Genomic DNA, 21388 nt, shown 5'->3' on the forward strand with positions numbered 1-21388 from the left:
CAGGACTTGGCAACTTCCAGGAGGGTTAGAGTCGGTCTCATGAAGGCAGAAGCCACTGTCTTCTGATTTTAAATTTCAGTGCCTGACTGGGATTAATGTGCTGTTTCTCGAGCATATAGTTTCTGGTCTTTGAACAAGACAAACTCCTGAAGAACTTCTGTGTCCTGTGTAATAGAAAAACTAAGAGACAGAGTCCCATCGAATCAATAGTCACTTGTCAGAAAGTTGACTGTAGGGTTGAGTCAGCAATTTGTGAGCTACTTAGGTAGGACTCCATGTGAATCTGAATTGATGCCTCTTAATAGGGTAAGCAAAGCTTGAGTTTTGTGCCAGTGTCTTTGTGGAATCTCTGGAAATGACTGAATCACCATAAACTTGGTATTGCCTGTTTTCAGGATTTGTTACAATGGCATTGCTGTAAAAACATACCTCTTTCTTCTCTCCTCCCCCTGTTTTCTTGCAGAATTTTCTAATGTAAAAGGTCATCCCTGAACCATGGAGGTGCTGCAGTGTGATGGCTGCGATTTTCGAGCTCCATCTTATGAAGACCTGAAAGCTCACATTCAGGATGTTCACACTGCTTTTCTGCAGCCAACTGATGTCTCTGAAGAAAGTCCTAGCCAGCCAAGGTCTGGTTCCATAAATGCTAGCAACCAGACTGAGGTTGAATTTTCTTCTGTAAAGGATGAATTTACAATTGCAGATGAAATAGCAGGTAAATCTCAATCGTAAGATTGATCTCAACTCTAACCCCCTATTTTACATGTGACTTATTTCTGTGTGTTTTAGTTTCTACTTTTAATGTGATCTAAAAAACTCCTGTTATCTTTATTGCTATGTCAGCAAAACAGATGTGTAGCTTCAGCCATATTGGTTCTGACCACAGCTTTTTCTGTAAATGCAAACATGGAGGATGGTTTTATTTCCCACCTGCTTTTCATGTAGTTCTTCATATTGCTTTTTTGGTTTTCAGATTTACATTGTGGTTCTCCACTGCCATGAACCACTTGAAAATTTTCAACATTATTAGTGTACTAGCTTTATTTTTTCCGCAAGATTATTTCAGAAAAGATCTATCCCAGACTGTCCACCACAGTCATACATACATGTAGAAATTATGCATAACAGTAATTTTTTGTGACCATTGCCAGATATGTAGATCTCCCCATAAGTAAGTGAGGGAATCCTTGTGTGACTATTATCTATGCAGGATGTGATAGCATTCTTATGCATACAGGGTGGGTGGAGAAAAAAGCCTCTTTATTTGATTTTATTTATTTACATATACACCTTAATTCTTGTTTTAGGGCAAAATGCAACAAGTCAGATGGGAACTGGAAGTTACTACAGCCAGAGCCAGACTTTCTATAGTCAGCACATGGCTCCAAATCCTAAACCAACCAACAAGTTTTTCCAGTGCAAGTTCTGTGTCCGTTACTTCCGTTCCAAAAACCTTCTGGTAGAGCACACGCGCAAGGTTCATGGAGCACAGGCTGGGGGGAGCTCAGTGGGGCCACCAACTGCTAGTTCCCTAAATTACAACATCATCATGCATGAAGGGTTTGGCAAAGTTTTCAGTTGCCAGTTCTGCACCTACAAGTCACCCAGGCGTGCAAGGATTATTAAGCACCAGAAAATGTATCACAAAAACAACCTGAAAGAGAGTTCAACTCCTCCTACTGCTGCTGCTGCTGTGTCTGAATCAACATCTGCTTCTGTGCCAGTGCAGGAACCCTGCAAGGAGCTGCCTGCAGAGGTGGTGGAGCGGAGCATTTTGGAATCCATGGTCAAGCCCCTGACAAAGTCTAGGGGCAACTTTTGCTGTGAATGGTGCAGCTACCAGACACCTCGAAGGGAGCGCTGGTGTGACCACATGATGAAGAAGCACCGTAGCATGGTAAAAATACTGTCAAGCCTGAGGCAGCAACAAGATGGAACTGGTGCACCTGATGTACAGAGTAAGAGTGCCCAGAATGCTTCCCCAAACTCTAATTATATCTCCATGAATACAACAGGACGTGAGATGTCAAATGCTAATGTCTCAAACTTCAGGAGCTCTATGGGCAATTCCCTTATCAGGCCCAACTCTTCTACATCTTCCAAGTTTTCTTCTATGTCTTACCCTCAAATGAAGCCTAAGTCACCTCACAACTCAAGCATGGTTAATTTGTCTGACAGATCCCGCTATGGAATTGCTGATATGACGAATTCTTCTGCTGACCTGGAAACAAGCAGTATGCTAAATGACTCCAGCTCAGATGAAGAGCTAAATGAAATGGACAGCGAGAATGGCTTGAACTCCATGGATCACCAGACCTCAGGAATGTCTGCAGAGCAGCTGATGGGATCTGATGGCAACAAACTATTGGAAACAAAAGGAATTCCCTTTAGAAGGTATATGAACAGGTTCCAATGTCCTTTTTGCCCTTTCCTGACGATGCACCGCCGAAGCATTTCCCGTCACATTGAGAACATCCACCTGTCTGGGAAGACAGCTGTGTACAAGTGTGATGAATGCCCTTTCACCTGCAAGAGTTCATTAAAGCTTGGTGCCCACAAGCAATGTCACACAGGAACAACATCAGACTGGGACACTATGAACTCTCAGACTGAAAGCATTGCCTCCTCTTTGAATGATAGCACAGCATCTTATGAGAGTGGAAATATAAATGGCAGGAAGTCTGCTGGGATGATGGATCCAGTGCAGCCACAGCAGCAACAGCAACAACAGCAGTCGCCCCAGCCCCATTCACAGCATCCATACAAGTGCACAATGTGCAACTATTCCACCACAACTTTGAAAGGCCTCAGAGTTCATCAGCAGCACAAGCATTCATTCTGTGACAACTTGCCAAAATATGATGGACCGCCATCATCACAAGAGAGTGAGGCAGATGCTCACCCCTCTGCCAGCACAGTGAAGAAGAGTCAGACCTCCATCCTTGGGCTCTCATCTAAAAATAACTTTGTTGCGAAAGCCCCTCGGAAGGTGTCAAATGACTTCCCTTTAGATCTCTCCCCAGTGAAAAAGAGAACTAGAATTGATGAAATAGCAAGCAACCTGCAGAGCAAAATCAACCAAAACAAACAGCAAGAAGATGCTGTGATTAATGTGGAGGATGATGACGAGGATGAGGAGGACAATGAGGTGGAGATAGAAGTGGAGCTAGACAGAGAAGAAGAGCAAACAGAACCAATGATAGAGGTTTCCAGTTCTTATGCACCCCAGCAAATGTGGGGCAGAGAGGCTAATGATTCCCAGAAGGAGACAAACTTTAGAAGCTTGCAGCATGACTACAGTTCCACCAATGGAGCGGAGATTGAGCTCACTTTATCTGAAGATGAGGAAGACTATTACTCGTCTGTCAGCATGAAGGACCATCAGAGCCCCAATGCCTCTGTTTTGGGGAGCCAATCAAACATGTATGGTACCGATCAGAACAATGAGAATTCAGAGTTTAATGACTCTGGCAGGCTTTACTATTGTAAACACTGTGATTTCAGCAACAAATCTGCCAGGAGTGTTAGCACCCACTACCAGCGAATGCATCCTTATATTAAATTCAGCTTTAGGTATATCCTGGATCCCAATGATCACAGCGCTGTGTACCGGTGTCTTGAGTGTTACATTGACTATACAAATTTTGAAGACCTGCAGCAGCATTATGGAGAGCATCATCCTGAAGCTATGAATGTACTGAACTTTGATCATTCTGATCTGATATACCGCTGCCGCTTCTGCTCTTATACAAGCCCGAATGTTAGAAGCCTGATGCCACATTACCAAAGAATGCATCCTACAGTGAAAATTAACAATGCAATGATATTTTCAAGCTATGTTGTTGAGCAGCAAGAAGGGCTGAACACAGAGTCTCAGACACTGAGAGAAATCTTGAATTCTGCTCCAAAAACTATGGCAACCTCCACCCCTGTGGCTCGTGGGGCTGGTGTGCCAGCTGCTTTTAACAAAAGTGCCGCCAAGAGTTTTAGTCCTGAATGTGAAAATCAGAAGGAACCTTCAGTCAATACTGTGGTTGTTTATGACTGTGACGTGTGTTCATTTGCAAGCCCTAACATGCATTCAGTTCTGGTGCATTACCAGAAAAAGCACCCTGAAGAAAAAGCATCATATTTCAGAATTCAGAAGACCATGCGTGTAGTCTCTGTTGACAGGGGCTCTGCCCTGGCTCAGATGTCTTTTGAGTTGGGGACACCTGTCTCCCCAAAATTGTCCAACTTGACTTCTCAACCTCCCCCTCCCCCACCACCACCCCCAGACCTTGCTACTGAACTCTACTATTGCAAACACTGTTCATATAGCAACCGCTCAGTTGTAGGAGTGCTTGTCCACTACCAGAAAAGGCACCCAGAGATAAAGGTCACTGCCAAATATATCAGACAGGCACCCCCCACTGCAGCGATGATGAGGGCTGCTGAGTTGCCACCTGGTATTCAGAGGCCACCAGTGTCAATGCAGCAGTTGAGCCGGGGTGGATCTGAGACCTCTGTGAATCCTCCCGAGAATGAAATGTTCTTCTGCCAACACTGTGATTATGGAAATCGGACCGTGAAAGGCGTGCTCATTCATTATCAAAAGAAGCATCGTGACTTCAAAGCTAATGCAGATGTGATTAGGCAGCATACAGCCACCATTAGAAGCCTTTGTGATCGCAGCCAGAAGAAATCGACTGGCAGTGTGCCTGCTCACACCTCCAGCACTGAACGGGACAAGTCAAAGCTGAGAGCCCTCAAATGCAGGCAGTGTAGCTACACATCACCCTACTTCTATGCATTGAGGAAGCATATTAAGAAAGACCACCCAAATCTGAAGGCCACGGTCACATCCATTCTGAGATGGGCATTTTTAGATGGCTTGATAGAAGCTGGTTATCACTGTGAATGGTGCATTTATTCGCACACGGAGCCAAGTGGTTTGCTTGTGCATTACCAAAGGAGACATCCCGAGCATTATGTTGACTATACATATATGGCAACTAAACTCTGGGCAGGTCCTGATCCTTCCCCTCCTGCCCTAGTAATGCCAACAGAGATAAAGACCTATAAATGCAGAGACTGCATTTTTGAAGCATCTTCCATTTGGGATATTACTAATCACTACCAAGCATTTCACCCTTGGGCCATGAATGGAGATGAATCTGTGTTGTTAGATATCATAAAGGAGAAGGATGCTGCTGAGAAGTCCATCCCACAGCCTGATGAAGCTGGGACAAGGATGGATTCTGAAGACCAGATAACAACATCACAGGTGGATCAGGATGCAGAGTGTGCAGAGGATCCCAGCCTTTCCCAGGAAAAAACTGTTCAACTGGCTTCTGCAAACCCTGCCATCTCCTCCACTCCGTATCAGTGTACAGTTTGCCAGTCTGAGTACAACAACTTGCATGGCCTCCTGACACATTATGGCAAAAAGCATCCTGGCATGAAAGTGAAAGCTGCAGACTTTGCTCAGGATATAGATATTAACCCAGGGGCCGTATATAAATGTAGACATTGCCCATACATTAATACACGTATTCATGGCGTTCTCACACACTACCAGAAACGACACCCATCAATAAAGGTCACTGCTGAAGACTTTGTACATGATGTGGAGCAGTCAAATGATATAGCTCAGAATGACGTGGAAGAGACAAGTAGGATTTTCAAGCAAGGCTATGGTGCTTATCGGTGCAAACTCTGCCCATACACCCATGGAACGCTTGAGAAGCTGAAAATTCACTATGAAAAATACCACAATCAACCTGAATTTGATGTTTTTGCCCAGTCACCACCAAAGATGTCTGCCTCAGTGGAGCCAGACATGGTGACTGAAATCAAGGCTTCGCCAGAAATCACTGTTGAGGATGTTGGGGAAGTCTCTGTGCCAGCACCTCATTTCTCCAGTTCTCATTTAGTGTCTCACACAGTTTTCCGGTGTCAGCTCTGCAAATACTTCTGCTCTACCCGGAAGGGGATAGCGAGGCACTACCGCATTAAACATAACAATGTCCGGGCACAGCCAGAGGGAAAGAACAACCTCTTCAAATGTGCATTGTGTTCATACACCAACCCTATCCGCAAAGGGCTTGCGGCACACTACCAGAAAAGACATGACATTGATGCTTACTACACTCACTGCTTAGCAGCCTCCAGGACGGTAAGCGACAAACCCAATAAAGTGATTATTCCATCTCCTCCCAAGGATGACACTCCTCAGTTAAGTGAGGAGCTGAGGAGGGCTGTAGAGAAGAAGAAATGCTCGCTCTGTTCCTTCCAGTCCTTCAGCAAAAAGGGTATTGTGTCCCACTACATGAAGCGTCACCCTGGTGTTTTCCCTAAGAAGCAGCATGCAAGCAAACTGGGGGGTTACTTCACTGCAGTGTATGCTGATGAGCATGAAAAGCCAACTCCAGCGGAGGAGAGAAATGACTATGAAAAACCTGAGGTGGAGACGGAAGCTCAGGAAATTGAGTGGCTTCCCTTCAGGTGCATAAAATGTTTCAAGCTGTCCTTCAGCACAGCAGAGCTGCTGTGCATGCATTACACAGACCACCACACCAAGGATTTGAAGAGGGACTTTACTATACTGGGAAGTGGCACCCGCTCTCAGAACCCTGTCTACCAGTGCAAGCACTGTGATACGAAATTGCATAGCACTGCAGAGCTGACTGCACACTTGAATGGTCACAATGAGGAATTCCAGAAGCGTGCCAAACGTCAGGAGAGGAGGAAGCAGCTTTTGAGCAAGCAGAAATATGCAGATGGTGCTTTTGCAGATTTCAAACAAGAGAGGGTAAGGATTTGTGTTTCTGGTCTCCCTCCCTGCTCCCTGCCAGGGAGCCCACTAATGCCCACTTGCATGTTGTCTTTGACAGCCAAATGACCAGAGGCTAATGAATGACTCAGCATGGCAGTGAGCTCCATAAGTCAGTTACACATTCTGCTTTAATTTCCTCATCCATCTTCCACATCTCTCTAGGTTCTGTAGGAAGCCTTGCTTCTTCCTACTCCTTCCTTCAGTATTTTCTCTTCTCTGCTTTCCTTCCTCCCACCCTTGTGGAAGGCCTTCTCTATCAGACAGTTACTTGTTCCTTTGTGGCAGGGCTGCCATGTACTTTGTTGCAGATTCTTTACAAAATGTCCCATTACCCTCTTCAGTGTACCTCTGAATAAACACATCAGTTTCCTTCTCAGCCTTCTGACTGTCTCAGGACTTCCTCTGATTAAGGATTCCGTATTAACATGAGCGCAGTCTGTCTGGTAACTGAAGCTCTAGGCAAGTGCCTTATAAGCAGAAGACCAAATTGTGCTCCTTTCCTTGCCCACTTACCCCCTTTCTTCTGCTTCAGTTTGAAATATACTTGCTGTGGAAAAGCTCCACACAGCTGTTGGGGAAGTCATAGTGTCATGGGAGAGCATAGTTTCAGGCCAGACTGAATGGTCTTCTAAAGGGCCACTGCTACACAGAATCTGAAGGTTTCTCCTGCACAAATGTCTTGTCCACTTACTCTGGAGGCATTAATAGATGTCTACAAAAATCAGCCTAGCAGTTCTACAAAACAGGATATGTGTACATCAAGTGTAATCTCCTTTCTGGTGTAAAATGTGGTCTGTGTTCCTAAAAATGAGATAATAAAGCATACTTCACTGATACATGATTGTGTACTCAAACAGGCTTTTGGACACTTGGAAGATGTTTCAAAACTTAAGGAGAGGAAGGTGGTTGGCTACAAATGCAAGTTTTGCGTGGAAGTCCATCCAACACTTCGAGCCATCTGTAATCACCTCCGCAAACATGTCCAGTATGGGAATGTCTCTTCTGTGTCAGCTACAGTAAAGGTAAGAATTTTAAAAAGACAACTGAAGGTGATTGCCATTTCTTGCATTGTTTAAAATAAAGGACTCATTGAAAACTTATGGAGGACTCTTGTGAAGTTGAATGGTTTTTGAACTGTATATTCCAGTTCAGTATGATGTTTTAATTTAACACTAACGTTTCTGAAGTGCATTTTGTTTATTTTAAGATGTTTTAACTTTTTTCCACTCTTGATCTAGGGACATGAAGACTATTTAATTCTCATTTCTTCTCAGCCACAAAGGAGTTGATGTCGTTGATGACCGAACGGCTTGGTTTATGAGCAGGAGACTTCTTTCAGCTATTCTGGGCTACATCTCTGCTTAGTTAAACCCTAAAAGGGCTGCTTGTTTTCTTTTTGTTTTTGTTTTTGTTTTTTTTTTTTAAAGAAGAGGAAGTTTGCACATGCAAAATGTGTGAAGTTGCTTGTGGTACACCTTTTCACATGATATTTGCATACTCTCTCCAAACAAAACATTCAGTGGCCATATAAGCCAGTGGTCCCATTCAGGTGAATAGGTAAAAATGTGTTATTCCTTTCTCCCTGTGAAAGGGGATGCCTTCTAGGACATACCCAAGGATAGGGCCTGCTCTACAGCCTGATTTCCAGGATATTGGCAGGGGCAGTGGAAGTGCAACAATGCTGTGGGAACTAGCTGTAATCTTTCTCGTCCTGTGGTGAGCTCATGGGGAAGACTTCTGCTGCCTAACCAAGGGTGCTTCTTTTGTGACATCATCTGCTTGTTGTGAGGAAGCCGAGTCCTTCATAGCCTAGCTCATGCTACCTGAGAGAACTTTCATTGCCCTGCCACTGACCATCCTTTACCTTACCTGGTACTACTGACAGATTCAGATGCTTCCCTCCTAGCAGACCATTTCCTTTTCTCCTTGCTTCTCAAGTGAAGTTCATGTAGGGTCAGTGCTTTCTTTTGAGTAAATAGAAATTTTGCAGCATGGAACAAAAGCTGAAATTGTGGCCAAAAGAATGGCATGGAAAAACTCTTACAGGTTCTTGAAGTTGCTGCAAAAATGCATTCTCTGGTTAGAAGAGAGAGAGGAGAGAGAGGAGAGAGGAGAGGAGATGAGAGGAGAGGAGATAAAAAAAATTACTTTTGCTTTTATTTTTAAAGAGAATTCTAGGGTCTTAGAGTACTGGCTGCTTTCTTGTGAATTTGACACTGATGGACAAAGTCTACTATAGCCTAGACTACTGTATTAGTCTGCAGAGTAGCTACACTGTAAGCTAGAGCAAAATAAAATAAAATTAACTTGCTCTGTACCTTAATAGTATTTATCTGATCAAGTTTAGAAGATTCAGATCAAGACCATTGAAAGACAGTTGATTCGATTTCTTGTCTTTTTGTATTATCTGACACAAATTTGATGAAGGAGTGAGATTCTTTTTTTACATATGCATGTTTGATATGATAGATACAATTACATTTTTCCCTCCCAAGAGAAGGCCTTTTCTTCAGAAAGCCATTGATGTGGAGTTTGTGTAGGGATATATTTAGAAAAACAATGCAGTGGGAACCCTAGGCATTATAATGAACACGTGGGAAAGACATAGGGCAGAAGGGAGAGAGAATTGATGGCTTTGGGGGGATATGTGTTTTTTAGCAGGAAGCTGAAGATCCTTCAAACACAACTTTGATGGAGGGTTTTGAGGGAGCCAAAGACCCTGGCATTATGGAATTTACAGAAGCTGAATCTGGAGCATCCTTGGAAGATGAAACCAGGCCTGGGGGCTACCACTGCAGCCAGTGTGACCGGGTTTTGATGTCTATGCAGGGTCTGCGATCTCACGAGAGGAGTCACTTGGCCTTGGCCATGTTTACCCGGGAAGACAAGTACAGCTGCCAGTATTGCTCCTTTGTCTCTGCTTTCAGGCACAAGTAAGTTGTGACTTTTATTTTTCTTTTCAAAAGAGACACAAACTAGCACTACTGTTTTGTAGGTTGACATTGAAGAAGTCTGCACTCAACGTCTTCTTGAGCAACACATTTCTCAGTATTTAGGTATTTTCCATGCTGCAAAATGTTTGGCCATTGTATGTGGCTATTTATAAAAGGTTGCATCTTTATATCTTCTTGAATTTATTTAAGCCCTATGTTTTTTGACGTGTAGGGGAGAAGCATGCAAGCAAAAGAATAGGACTTCTTTCAGTAGGCAAACAGAGAAGGCCACCACTTATGCAACCTTCTCAAATGCATGAGACTTAACAAGCCAAGAAGAGGAGAGAAAAGTATTTGCTTTCTTAATCTTTCATACATAAGGAACTTCTGCTGCATATAACTACCTTGTTTATAATTACTACAACTTCTTGATGATTGAGATTTCATTTCTAATGTTAAATAACTTACCTTAAATTTTTTTTATTAGTTATGATATGAAATGTCAGTCTACAAATATTTCAAGTTCACACTAGTGTGGTATACTAGTGACTCCCTCAGCCTGTTTCTTTGATGTAGCATGTAAAAAATACGTAGTCTTCATTAATAGTCACGTTTCTTATGATTTGTTTCCCTAAGGTCGACTTTGCCTTAAGCTGGGTAGTTTTTAAAATTACTTTTTTGTCATTTTACATATATATATATGTGTGTGTATACATATATATAGCATGGCCCCCAACAATGGGGTTTGTGGGATTTTTTCCACTGTCATCTTGGACTGACTCACAGGTGCATGTTTTCTTTAATTTCTGGGGAAAGAGCTGCTTATTTATTGTTTTAACAAAATAAGTGAGATCCAGGTGCTCATTTGATGTATTCATAGCACTGTCAGTAGCACTCTTAAATTTGAGGGTGCTGTTTTGCAATCAAATGCATGTAGCAGAGAAAGCATGATAAAAAGCATTTTTTAACTCCATATGTTACAAAGCAACATTTCTGCTACTGTCACAGCAATGCAAATTGATTCCACAGTTTCTTCCGCTTTGTTGAAAAGGTCTATAGGATTGAGCAGCCAACAGTAAGAAAGGGACTGGGAGAAGGATGGGTACTACTGGGTGTATCCCACCCTGCTTTGGCAAGGCTGACAGTGGGGTACAACCCTACCTCAAATAGCTCATATAACCTGTTATTTGCCTAGTAAACTGGTTTGCCTCTAAAATCAGACTTTGAGTTTGGTCTCTAGTCATTGTTTCCTACCTAGGAAGTGAATAAAGTACTGTCCTACAAGTGGAAGGACAGGTAAGCCAGAAAGTGGTGGATGGCAGCTAAGAATTTTGCAGGTATCACCTCACCCTAATAAGGGTTGTCACTGTTGTTGAATTGGTCTTCATCTTTTATTTTGTTTCTCGTGCAATTACTCTCTTGGGAGATGAAGTCTGTAAAAGAAACCAAACCAGCTATTTAAACAGCCCACTGTTATCCCAGTTCTGATCAAAACTTTAAAACCTGCCTTCAGAAGAATTTTGCTGGCAAAATACGTGGTTGTGAATATATTTTTAATTATTACTATGTAGAATACTGTAGAGTATATATTTAGAATAGCTTGATATGTATTATATACAACTTTGGCAGCCTGCTTTAATTGTTAAGTAAGTTCATTCCCTGTCAGCTGTTTAAAACAAATTTTGTTCTATGAAGTATTCACTGCAAGTGTTTAATGTCTTGCTCATTTAGGAGACTTTTTTCCCATTTCTTTGGAAAAACTGTCCATTTTATCTTGGTATGAACTCCATCTCATATTTCTATCAAATTGTATTTATGTGAAATGGCCCTGAGAGGAGACAGAAGTTTGTTTTTGGGGGTTTTTTGCTATCATCAGATCTTTGAATACACAGGCTTCAGTGTTAGCTCTCATAAACATATTTTCTGGCTCAAGCTCTTGTCAATGTGGGACTAAAGATCCCATGACAATGTTGTGTAGTCTGTAAGGGCTGGAACAACTTCCACTTGATCTCTGTGTTGATACTCAGTAAAAAAAGAACAGGACAATTTAGGAATAATAAAAGAAAATATGCCTGAAATACATCTGGAATTAAGGTGGCAGGAGGGGGATAGTTTTGGCAAATTGCCACTCCTCCAGTGTGCTGTATCTGTCCTGTTGTTCCATCACCATGTATAAGACGACTCAAACTTAAGATTAGATCACAAAGCATGAATGTGTCCAAAGAAGAAGCTGTACTTGAAATGTTTACAATCCAAGCTGAAACTACCTGCCTGCCACCTGGAGACTCTGAATTCATAGCTGTCAGCCACAGTGTAGGAGCTGCAGAGCTCTGCAGGACTCACTCAAAATGAATTTGATCTTCTGTTAGAACATGTGGAAAACATCCTTTTACTCCCTTCCAAAATTTACTGAGCTGTTATAAAGAACTTGGGAGAGAGAGCACTGATCACTCTCCAGTATTGAGACTGTTGGTAGCTTCCAGTTTTCCTCAAGAAAGTAGAGGCTGGACTTTAGCACCCCGTCTTCTCTTGGTGAGCTTCAGGCAGAATCTGCCACACTTACTTCTGAAGCTCTGCTGCCTTTTAATCCCGGAACTCATCAACTCTAGCCTGCTGGCACCCTCCCCAGAGCAGGATCTCTAATCTGCTTTTGCTGCTGTAACCAAAAGGCGGCTTCCTCAGTAAAGCTGGTCAAAAATACTTCTTCCCCACACCCCTGCCCCTGCTTCCCCGATCAACAGAACAAAAGGGGGCATATTTTCAGAAAAATGTTTCCCAGGAGAAAAATTCTGTAATGGTAATTTTTACTATTCTTGTCTGTTTCTTGTTTCTTCAACTGGTCCTTTAAGTCTGAATCAGGTATAATTTAATTTATACTGATCTTGCCCTGTAAGTTTATTTAAGTGGCTTGCTTTCTCCATAACAGAATTGGTGTCAGCTCTGCTCCTTTTCCTCAGATTAGATTCTACTTTATTCTGTAAGCAGACCTATTGAATTTTAAGAGAGAGTATGAGAATGGATAGTTGAGCCTGCTCTGCCTCTTATTTATGGTTGCTATGAAGTGTTTTGCTTTGCATCTGAGGGAATAGTTGAAATGATTGACTCTTTTGTGTTTCCTTTTTCTGTCTTTCTCTTTTCAAGTCTGGATCGACATATGCAGACCCATCACGGACACCATAAGCCATTCCGTTGCAAACTGTGCCCATTCAAGTCCTCTTACAATAGCCGCCTGAAAACCCATATACTCAAGGCTCATGCTGGTAAGTTTTCTCTCTCAGTTTTGCAGTGCAGCAGCTGAAATGGCCCGTGTATTCTTGTTGCTGATCAGAGATGCTGGTTTGAACCACGTGTTTTGTCACCAGATGTGGGTAAGATTTTCAAAGGCAAGTCAGGATTGTCCAGCCTACACGCCTGTTGGAATCTGTGGGAGTTTGGATAATGTTTTTAGAAGGACAAGAAAGGACGGGGTACTTCAAGAATGTCTTAATTTTCTTCTATTTTCTTTTATATGAATGATTCTTATTATTGTTATATCTGCTTGTTTCCAACAGAACTCAGTAAGTCCACTTACACCATCAGTGTTTTAATGGATTGGTAGTGAGCTTTGCTCTGCTATGTTTGTATTTATGTACGTGCTTTAGGTGACTCTGGGAAAAGGACTGTGGATTACACAAATGAAACACTGCAAACTTTGGGAGTAAAGTCTGTGTAGCAGACTGAGAATGGCACGATTCCATTATTGTACATGGGAAGTTGTCTTGCAGATCTCTGTATTGCAGTGTGGAATCTGTACAAGCCAGCAAGCAGGCAGACATGCTTCTGAAGAACAAGAACAGGGAAGGAGTTGCATCATACAAGATAGGTCACCTCAAGGTGTTGTACCTTTGCTTGTTGAGAAGTGCAAGACTCAGAATTTCCTCATCTTTATTCCTTGGCCCTAGACTCTTGGCACCGTCACACATCATGCATTGAAAGCTTATCAGAATACTGGAGTCAAAAACCACTGGCTCCATTGGTTACAGTTGCATCTTTGTTATTAAAAGGACAAAAAAATCAACCCTCAAATCACAGTCCAAACATGCATTCTGGTGGAAATAACAGAATACCGACCAATCAAAAAAACTGCACACTAGCCCAGTTGTTAAAAACTGGCAAGTAGAAACTCCTGGAACAGATGATAAAAGGGCTAGAAGTATGCTCATTTATTACTTGTTTGCACTATGTCATATAGTCAGGTTGAGGTGGAGGAGGAAGATGGGAGAATAGGGAGAAAAGGTTGAAGGAATTTATAGCTGTCTGCTGATGAAAAAAGGTAATTGTCACCATTGATCCAAAGGTACTTTTCATCTACAAAAATATAGGAGGGATTGATGGTCACTTGCACTGTGTTTTCTGTATTGATTTCGGATTTCACAGAGCTTGTGCCAGGACCCTTTTCTGTACTTGACTGGGTATTGTGGATTAGCTTAATTTTTGCCAACCTCCTGTTGTATGAGACCGTGGCATTCTGACCTTTCATGGAAATCCAACTGTATGCAGCAGTTTCAGTTCACAGTCCCACATCTGGTACAGAGGTGACATGGTTCTTTATCTTCGCCAACCGTAAAATAATGTTTTGTTTATGCTGTTTTACAGTTGGGCTACATTGTGTTACCTTGTTTGAGCCTGCCAGATTTTTAGAGCCAAAGTTAGCATGCAACTAGTATTTACTTCACACTCCTCTTCATGTAAGCCACTGATTTATTTATCATGAATTCATGCTCTAGACCTTGATTAGTGGACACGCCACAAAGGACCATGTTTTGCATCATACAGGAACACAATTTCATGGCTGCCTAGATAGTGTTTCCATTACTTGTGTAATAGGATTGGTAAAGGTTTATGGTCTGTTTCTACCTCAGTCCATTTCTACCAAGCAAATAAATTTTGCATCACAGAAAAATTGCTTGGTATGTTTTTCAGTCAGAGCTTTGCTTTTTTGTGTTTTGAGTCAATCTCTCAGAAGTATGTACTACTGAATAAACCTGTTATGAAGACTTTTCCTCAGACTCCCCATTTTTGCAGTAACATGGTGGTTCTCTGAAACTGTTTTGATGCCAATTTTTTGTTAATCATCTCATTATCAGATTGTTTAGAAGTGGAAACTTCAGTCCCCCTGAATTTATCTGAAGTGTCCCAGAGATCTTTAAAATTCAGTAAAATCCTGAAGTCTTCTACTCAGTCTCCTTCTCCCTCATTTTCTGGGCATGGGTCAGATTTCAGTGGAATACAAAATGTGTTGTTGCCTAAGAGCTGGTACCAGTCAGTGTTTCAGGCGTTTGTTTTTAATCCAGTATGTGCTATCTCCTTTTGCATGGAGCAGAATAGTTTGCAGTATCTCTAAATTGGCTGTCTGTTGTTTTCAACTGAACTTTTTCACCTGTTCTTTTTTTTTCTTATTTTTTTGAGGGGCTTTTGTTAGCATTTTCTAGTGTCTTTGCTTCATTAGTAATGACACCAGATGTGCTGTGTGCACAAATGGATGATTGTAAGAGCGTATTGGCCCTGCTCAATTTCTGTGCAATCTGGAACATAATGCTTAGAGTTGAGTGTTGAGACGCACTACATAAATTTTGAGATGTATTTATTTGTGTGTTTGTTAATACAATAATTTTATGAAATGCAAAACTAGTGGTCAAAAAAGTGCAGAAGGTTTCTTTTGAACCAGACTGTAGTTTTTCCTCTGCAATCAAACACATCCTTTCATGCCCTGTTATGGTTGAATAGTGGGTATATTTATTAGTTGTGTCTAGACTGCTTAATATGCAATCATCCTTTATTTCGTTTAATGTCTTGTGGTGCTTTTAAGTTAACAGTTGGTGCCTGTTGTTGTCCAGGAATCTCTTACGTTAACAAACCATGAAGGTCTATATCTGTATCTCACTGGTATCTTGCACCTTGAAGTTTCCTTTGTCCTTTTATTATCCTGTTCCATTGAACAACTTGTTGTATGTATTATACAAAAAATGTTTTCTTTCTATTGCTAAAAATGTAATGTATGACTGATGTAATATACAGGTGAGGATTACCATTTGAAAAAACATGGGACAATTTCTTGTTTCACCATTTCAGACTCTTAAGTGATCTGTTCATTTCCAGATGCACCCAAAGAGGCTTTTTAAGAGTTTTTATTTTGTCCCCAGGATTAGCGTAGTTTTTCTGGAAGAGAGGGGTGGGAGTTATTTTTATGTAGGATGGTTGCTAGTCTTTTCAGATGTGCTTACTCTGACTTGCTGCAATACGTGTGTTTTCACATTCTCTTTCGGTTCACTTATTTCCTGTGTTGGAAACAATGCTGTTTGGGAACCTCATTTGCTAAATTTGTTGAGAGATGGAAAACGTGTTCTGCTTCGTTCATTACCAGAACTCTTGTTCTGCTGTTACTATTCATTAATATATCTCTCGTATATTAGTTTTGGCACTTTATGTACAACTCATATATGGCCAGTGTTACTCTTGTACATGGAAGTGGCACTTCCAAAACAATAACTTGGCACCTGTATAATATCACATTCTTTGTGTTGGGACAGTTTCACTTTGTGTTCCAGTTGCCTCCATGCTTAATGCAAAACAAATCTTGTCTCAGGATTTGTTTCCCCTTGTTTGCTGTCTCTCTGGCTCGGAATGTATTCAAAATTAAATTCACTACTGTTCATTACCTCTGTTCTTTCACTTCTTTTAGTGCTTTTTCATAACACACATTCACATAGCCTTATAGATATGCACTGTTCTTGGTATTGCCATGTTCACTTCTTGTAGTAAACCGACCTTGACTTGGTTAACAGTTCTATGAAGATTATTCCTGCTAATAGCAAGTTTTTCATAAGGAAAATGCAACCTCCCCCAAATATAAATTCCACCCCCACCCCCACCCCCCCCCGAGGTTTGTTGGTTTTGGGGGTTTTTTTTGAGAGGTCTTTGTTAGCATTTTGTAGTGGCCTACTTGCTTCATTAATAATGATGTTGGATGTGCTGCATGCAGAAAAAGATGACTTCACCCTCTATAGTTGCTATGCTCCCAAAGAAATTTGGAAGTGTTACAGTTAAGTGATTCCATTTTCATCCCAGAGTCTGTTTTCTTCTCATACCATGCAACATAGGCATGCTAAGAGTTTGGTCTCTGTTTTTTGGCATCGGTCACTTTACAAGGATCTGCAGTTGTCAGAAAGTGATACTTCGGTCCAAAGCAGGTGTCTGTACCACGGACTCCAGACTGCTCCAACGAGGAGATGCACATAGCTTGTTTGGGATCAGTTTTTCACTGAAGAGTCCATGTGAATTTTACTGCCAAGTTCAGTAGGAGAAGTATGGGGGCCCCATTTTGTTTCTTTTGTGAGCTGATGACTTGCCTGTATTTCGCTCACCCAGGTGAACATGCCTACAAATGTTCCTTCTGCTCATTTTCCACCATGACAATCAGCCAGCTGAAAGAGCACTCCTTGAAAGTGCATGGGAAAGCACTGACACTACCAAGACCCCGCATTGTCAACCTTGCAGCCTCACACGCCCACCACACCTCCAAGAACCACACTCCTGCTGAAGAAGTGGAGGACTCTAATGGTAAGAGGTGCCTCAGAGCAAGAATTAATTGTCTAAGGTGCCACTTAATATTTTTATTACAAAAAACCTTACATCAGGCAGCTTGCCCAAAAAGCAGCTTCATTTGATCATTAACAAAAAACCAGAAGTTGCATCAAAACCAAATCATAAACATGGTGTTGTAGGAAGTGACCTGCTTTAGATCCTCACCAGTTCACACAACATTAGCTTAATCCTGTCGCCAGTTGATTTTGGAGTATGTCAGTGCTGGCTTTACTTCTTAGCAGAGATTTAAATTGTAGAAAATTTTCAAAGGCAGAGCTTCTATTGATAGCCAGTGGGAAAGGGATCATCTAATTCTGTCCATGCTCCTGAAAAACACCCCTTTATCTTGTTAGCAGAGCACTTCAATGAAACCACATGGTTAAGCTTAAAATGTGAACCTGTAATGATAATAAAAGTAATTATTCTTCTTGTCCTTGCTACAGAGGACACCAAATGTACCTTCAGATATTAAGCTGCATCTGCAGGAAGGAGAATCTGAGAACTGTTTTCTTTTCCATGCTTTCTTTGAAAGCTGTTAATCCCCTTGTACTGAAGGAGTATGCAGAAGATATATTTAGAAAGAAGTAGAGGAGAGGACACTGTTAGCAGGGAAAATTCAGACTCATAGAAGATGTGTAGTTTCACAGCAAGCATTAAGGCTTTTTAAGTGGTAACTTATGAAGCACATTTTGGGTGTGGCTTCCTGCCAAATAAGAAAAGACCTGGGTATCACTTCCTGCCAGTTAAGAAAAGAGGTGGACTTGGGGGAAAAAATCTTAATTCCTGAATGAGTTGCATTGACATGGGAGGAGAATGTATGTGACTATAAATAAAAGGTTAGACCTGCAGATGTTCAAATAACTGGGATGGATGGAGAGTGTATTAGAAGAGGGGGAAGAAATAGCTTTTTTCAAGAAGTGTGAGAGGTTCTTAGGGGTTTTTTTTGTTGTTACTGTTTTTCTTGGGTTATGGGCAAACTAAGGATGGTAGGTAAATATTATCAGTAATCACTTTATAGCATTTTTGGTCTTCCATCTTTCCTTCTTTCCTTTCTCACCAGAAAAGAGCTTGAAATGAGGCTGAAAAATAAGAAATTAGTTCAGAAAATGTCACAAATGAATTTGAAGAAAAAAGTAATCACCATATAAATATTTTATTGAGGAACAAGAGAGACATGAATAATAATTTTTGTGGTTTAGCATGTCATTTCTGGGGTCAGAATCAGAATCTTACCAGAAGATTTTGACCAGCTGCCCTCAAGACTACCTTTTGTCAAAGGGTTGTCTGGAACAGTGCAATGAAGACTTACTAACTGAGCTTTTATTTTTGATAATGCTAGTTTAAACTAATCCAACAAGCAGAGTACATCTTGTGATCTATTCTGCTGCTTTTTTATTGCTTTTAAAAAAAAAAAGTTCCTTTACTGACTAAGAAGTAGAGAATAATTTTCAGTGGCTCTCCTAGTCTTTCCTGTGTGTTAGCCATCTTTTGGTAGCAATGAAGTGTTGGGAGATACAGAAGGATGGTATTTGAATTTGGGGAACAATGTTTATGTACTCCTTTTTTTGCTTATCCCAGGAGCTAAAAGTCGTGGTTAGTGAAGTTAAAATTCAAGTGCAGATCTCTGTAGAAGATAATTTTACAGCTTCTAGGGACTTTAATTCAAAATAGACAAAATGATTACTCTGTTAACAAAACCATTTCATGAAGTTGACTACGTTACCTAGACCTGTATTGCAGCCTAAAACCAAGGCAGAATTTGTCCCAGTTAGCTTGATCAACTTTAAACAGGGTTAATGGTTAAGTCACTTTGACAATAATAGAAACCACCCACTGGGGAGCTAGTCAGAAGCGTACAGGTGTTATAGTAGTCGTGTTAACATTTTCAGCATTGCTTGAGGAAGGAATAACCTGTTTTAAGTAATTTTTTTACGTTAGTAAGTTGGCTGCAGATCAAGTTTATTTTTGGTTTTTAGAAGGAAATAAAACAATGTGTCTGTGGCCTAGGCCTGCAAGTTGCAGGTGATATGTGGTACTAGATAAAAAACTGCTCCCAGTAGTAAGAAATGTAGGTCTGTCTGACAGGCACTGTTATGTCCAGCTGGAGCCAATGTTAAGTGGAGCTCCATGGTGTAGTGTAGTGTAGTTGGATCGTGCCTGTGTTAGTGTGTATAAATAACCTACAGTGTGGGCTGTGATCAAGTTAATTCACTGGGGATGCAAAATTGAATTAGGGCTGGGGTGAAAGGCAGACAAAAGGTTGTGTCACATGGTTATGAACTTGCTTTGTAGGTTGGTAGGTATGCAGCAGGCTAGTGTAATTGAAATGGTTGCAGAAAGGGTCTTTTCTTGGATGAATATTGTGGTTGGAATAGGAAATAGAGCAGGATGACTTGGGGAGATTTGAGGAGCTAGTAGAACTAATTTTGTCAATTGTTGAGCCCTGTAAAAATAGAGAAAAGGGAAAAGGGTAGTGAATTGTAATAGCAGAGCGCGTGTCTGAATAGAACTGTTTTGGGACAACAGCCCAGTGAAACTTCTGCTTGATGCTTTTTTTCCCTGCAGAAATTGTTCCCTGAGGGACCTTTCATAGAACATTTCTTTTGTTCTTTTAGATTGATCCATTCATTAAAAGATGTGCATGTATTTAAATTTCTGTGACTCATCTCTTTTTGTACTGTTTGGTAGCAGCAAGTGTATCTGAAGTGTTCCACTGTATATCCTGGAGATGGTTTGATATATATCCTTGGTATACTTTTTGAGGAAGTGAAGTGAAAGTGGAGTAGATGCTGAATGTTTTAGGTGGGCCCAACCCTGGCAACTACATTGTCATAGAAAGCATAACAACCACCCTGTTCTTGCATGCCTCTCTTAAGGCAGTGGTGTAAGAAGGTGATTGCATTAGTCTTGGCAAGCCAGTAGAGAGGGCTTTCTTACAGAGACATCATTGGAAGATGCAGCTTTTTGTATCCTACCTCTCTTTGCATGTTGGACAATATTTTGATATGCAAGGAACCTGTTTTCATTGTGTCCTAATCTAACTAGAGGTAAAGCACTCCTGGTTTTTTGGCAGGAGTGGGGTGATGATGTTTTGTTTTGAGGGTGTTTTTCTTACAAACAACCACAAAACCTCCAGCAAATGTTGATCACCAGTGCAACTTTTCTGTTTTGCATAGCATGGGAACACTGACTAGTTTGTTGTGTCCAACTCTTGTTGAAATGACAAGGTAGCCATTGTGGTAGAATGTCCTTTTGCTCTCCTGATGGCTTACAGGTATTTTTCCTTTCACAAGAAGGAAATGGTGGTGTTTATTTGCATTTGAGTAGTTGGCTTTTTGTCTGTTTGGGTTTACTTACTTCCCTTAACACTTTTGAGAACTTATGTGGTAGAAATTCAGTGTAAATTGAAATATTACAGACTACTAGGAGGATTGGGTGAATCCCCTGACAAGATCTGTTGCTGTGTTCTTGCGTAGTCTTGTGAGAATCAGAAATTCTATTCATGTTAAGTTCTGCCAAGAAGGGTTGTATGCATTTATTGATGATACTGTCATCCTATGAGGCAGTATGTGTCACTGATAAGGGTTTCCAGTGCTGCACTGTGCAGGGTCAGCTCCATTCCTGTTGACTTGAGTGCAAGGATCTGCATTGTGAAGGTGTGACATCAGAAGACTATAGTCTCTTTCAATAAGAAAGAGTCAGAAGCAAGGCAGAGACAAAAATTGTGTGACTGAACGCTAGAGAACAGGAATAGGAACAATAGCAACAGGTGTTATATGCAAAGTAATCATCAGCTAAGGGTAAAGCACATGGCAACAGATGCTGTTTGTCTAAGCACTGGTGTTATGCATGTTGGATTGTATTCAAGGGCTGTGGAGGTGGTGGACTGCCTTCCTCTTATAAACAGGGGAAATCCATTAGTGCAACCTACTGTCATAAAGCCCATAAAGTAGAATGAGTCCAGATAAACGGTTTGGTGTTATGACTTCACACAAAAGCGTCTTGGGAGATGGAA

General features: G+C 41.3%; 1 protein-coding gene across 6 annotated transcripts in view; it reads left to right on the forward strand.

Moving 5' to 3' along the window:
• The window catches only part of ZNF462 (zinc finger protein 462), a 93999-nt gene that overhangs the window by 39543 nt on the left and 33068 nt on the right, over positions 1–21388 (forward strand). For 2 of the 6 annotated variants that reach the window (XM_056324177.1, XM_056324176.1), the window contains exons 2-7: positions 464–715; positions 1308–6793; positions 7675–7839; positions 9476–9750; positions 12892–13010; positions 17158–17349. In XM_056324177.1, coding sequence (XP_056180152.1) covers positions 496–715; positions 1308–6793; positions 7675–7839; positions 9476–9750; positions 12892–13010; positions 17158–17349 — 6457 coding nt within the window. In that variant the 5' untranslated portion in view covers positions 464–495. Of the gene's footprint in view, positions 1–458; positions 716–1307; positions 6794–7674; positions 7840–9475; positions 9751–12891; positions 13011–17157; positions 17350–21388 lie in introns of those variants that run through there. The other 4 variants (XM_056324180.1, XM_056324181.1, XM_056324182.1 and 1 more) reach the window with 3 other exon arrangements.

Source organism: Falco biarmicus, chromosome Z, assembly GCF_023638135.1.
Source record: "Falco biarmicus isolate bFalBia1 chromosome Z, bFalBia1.pri, whole genome shotgun sequence".
In the NCBI taxonomy this organism is placed as follows: domain Eukaryota; kingdom Metazoa; phylum Chordata; class Aves; order Falconiformes; family Falconidae; genus Falco; species Falco biarmicus.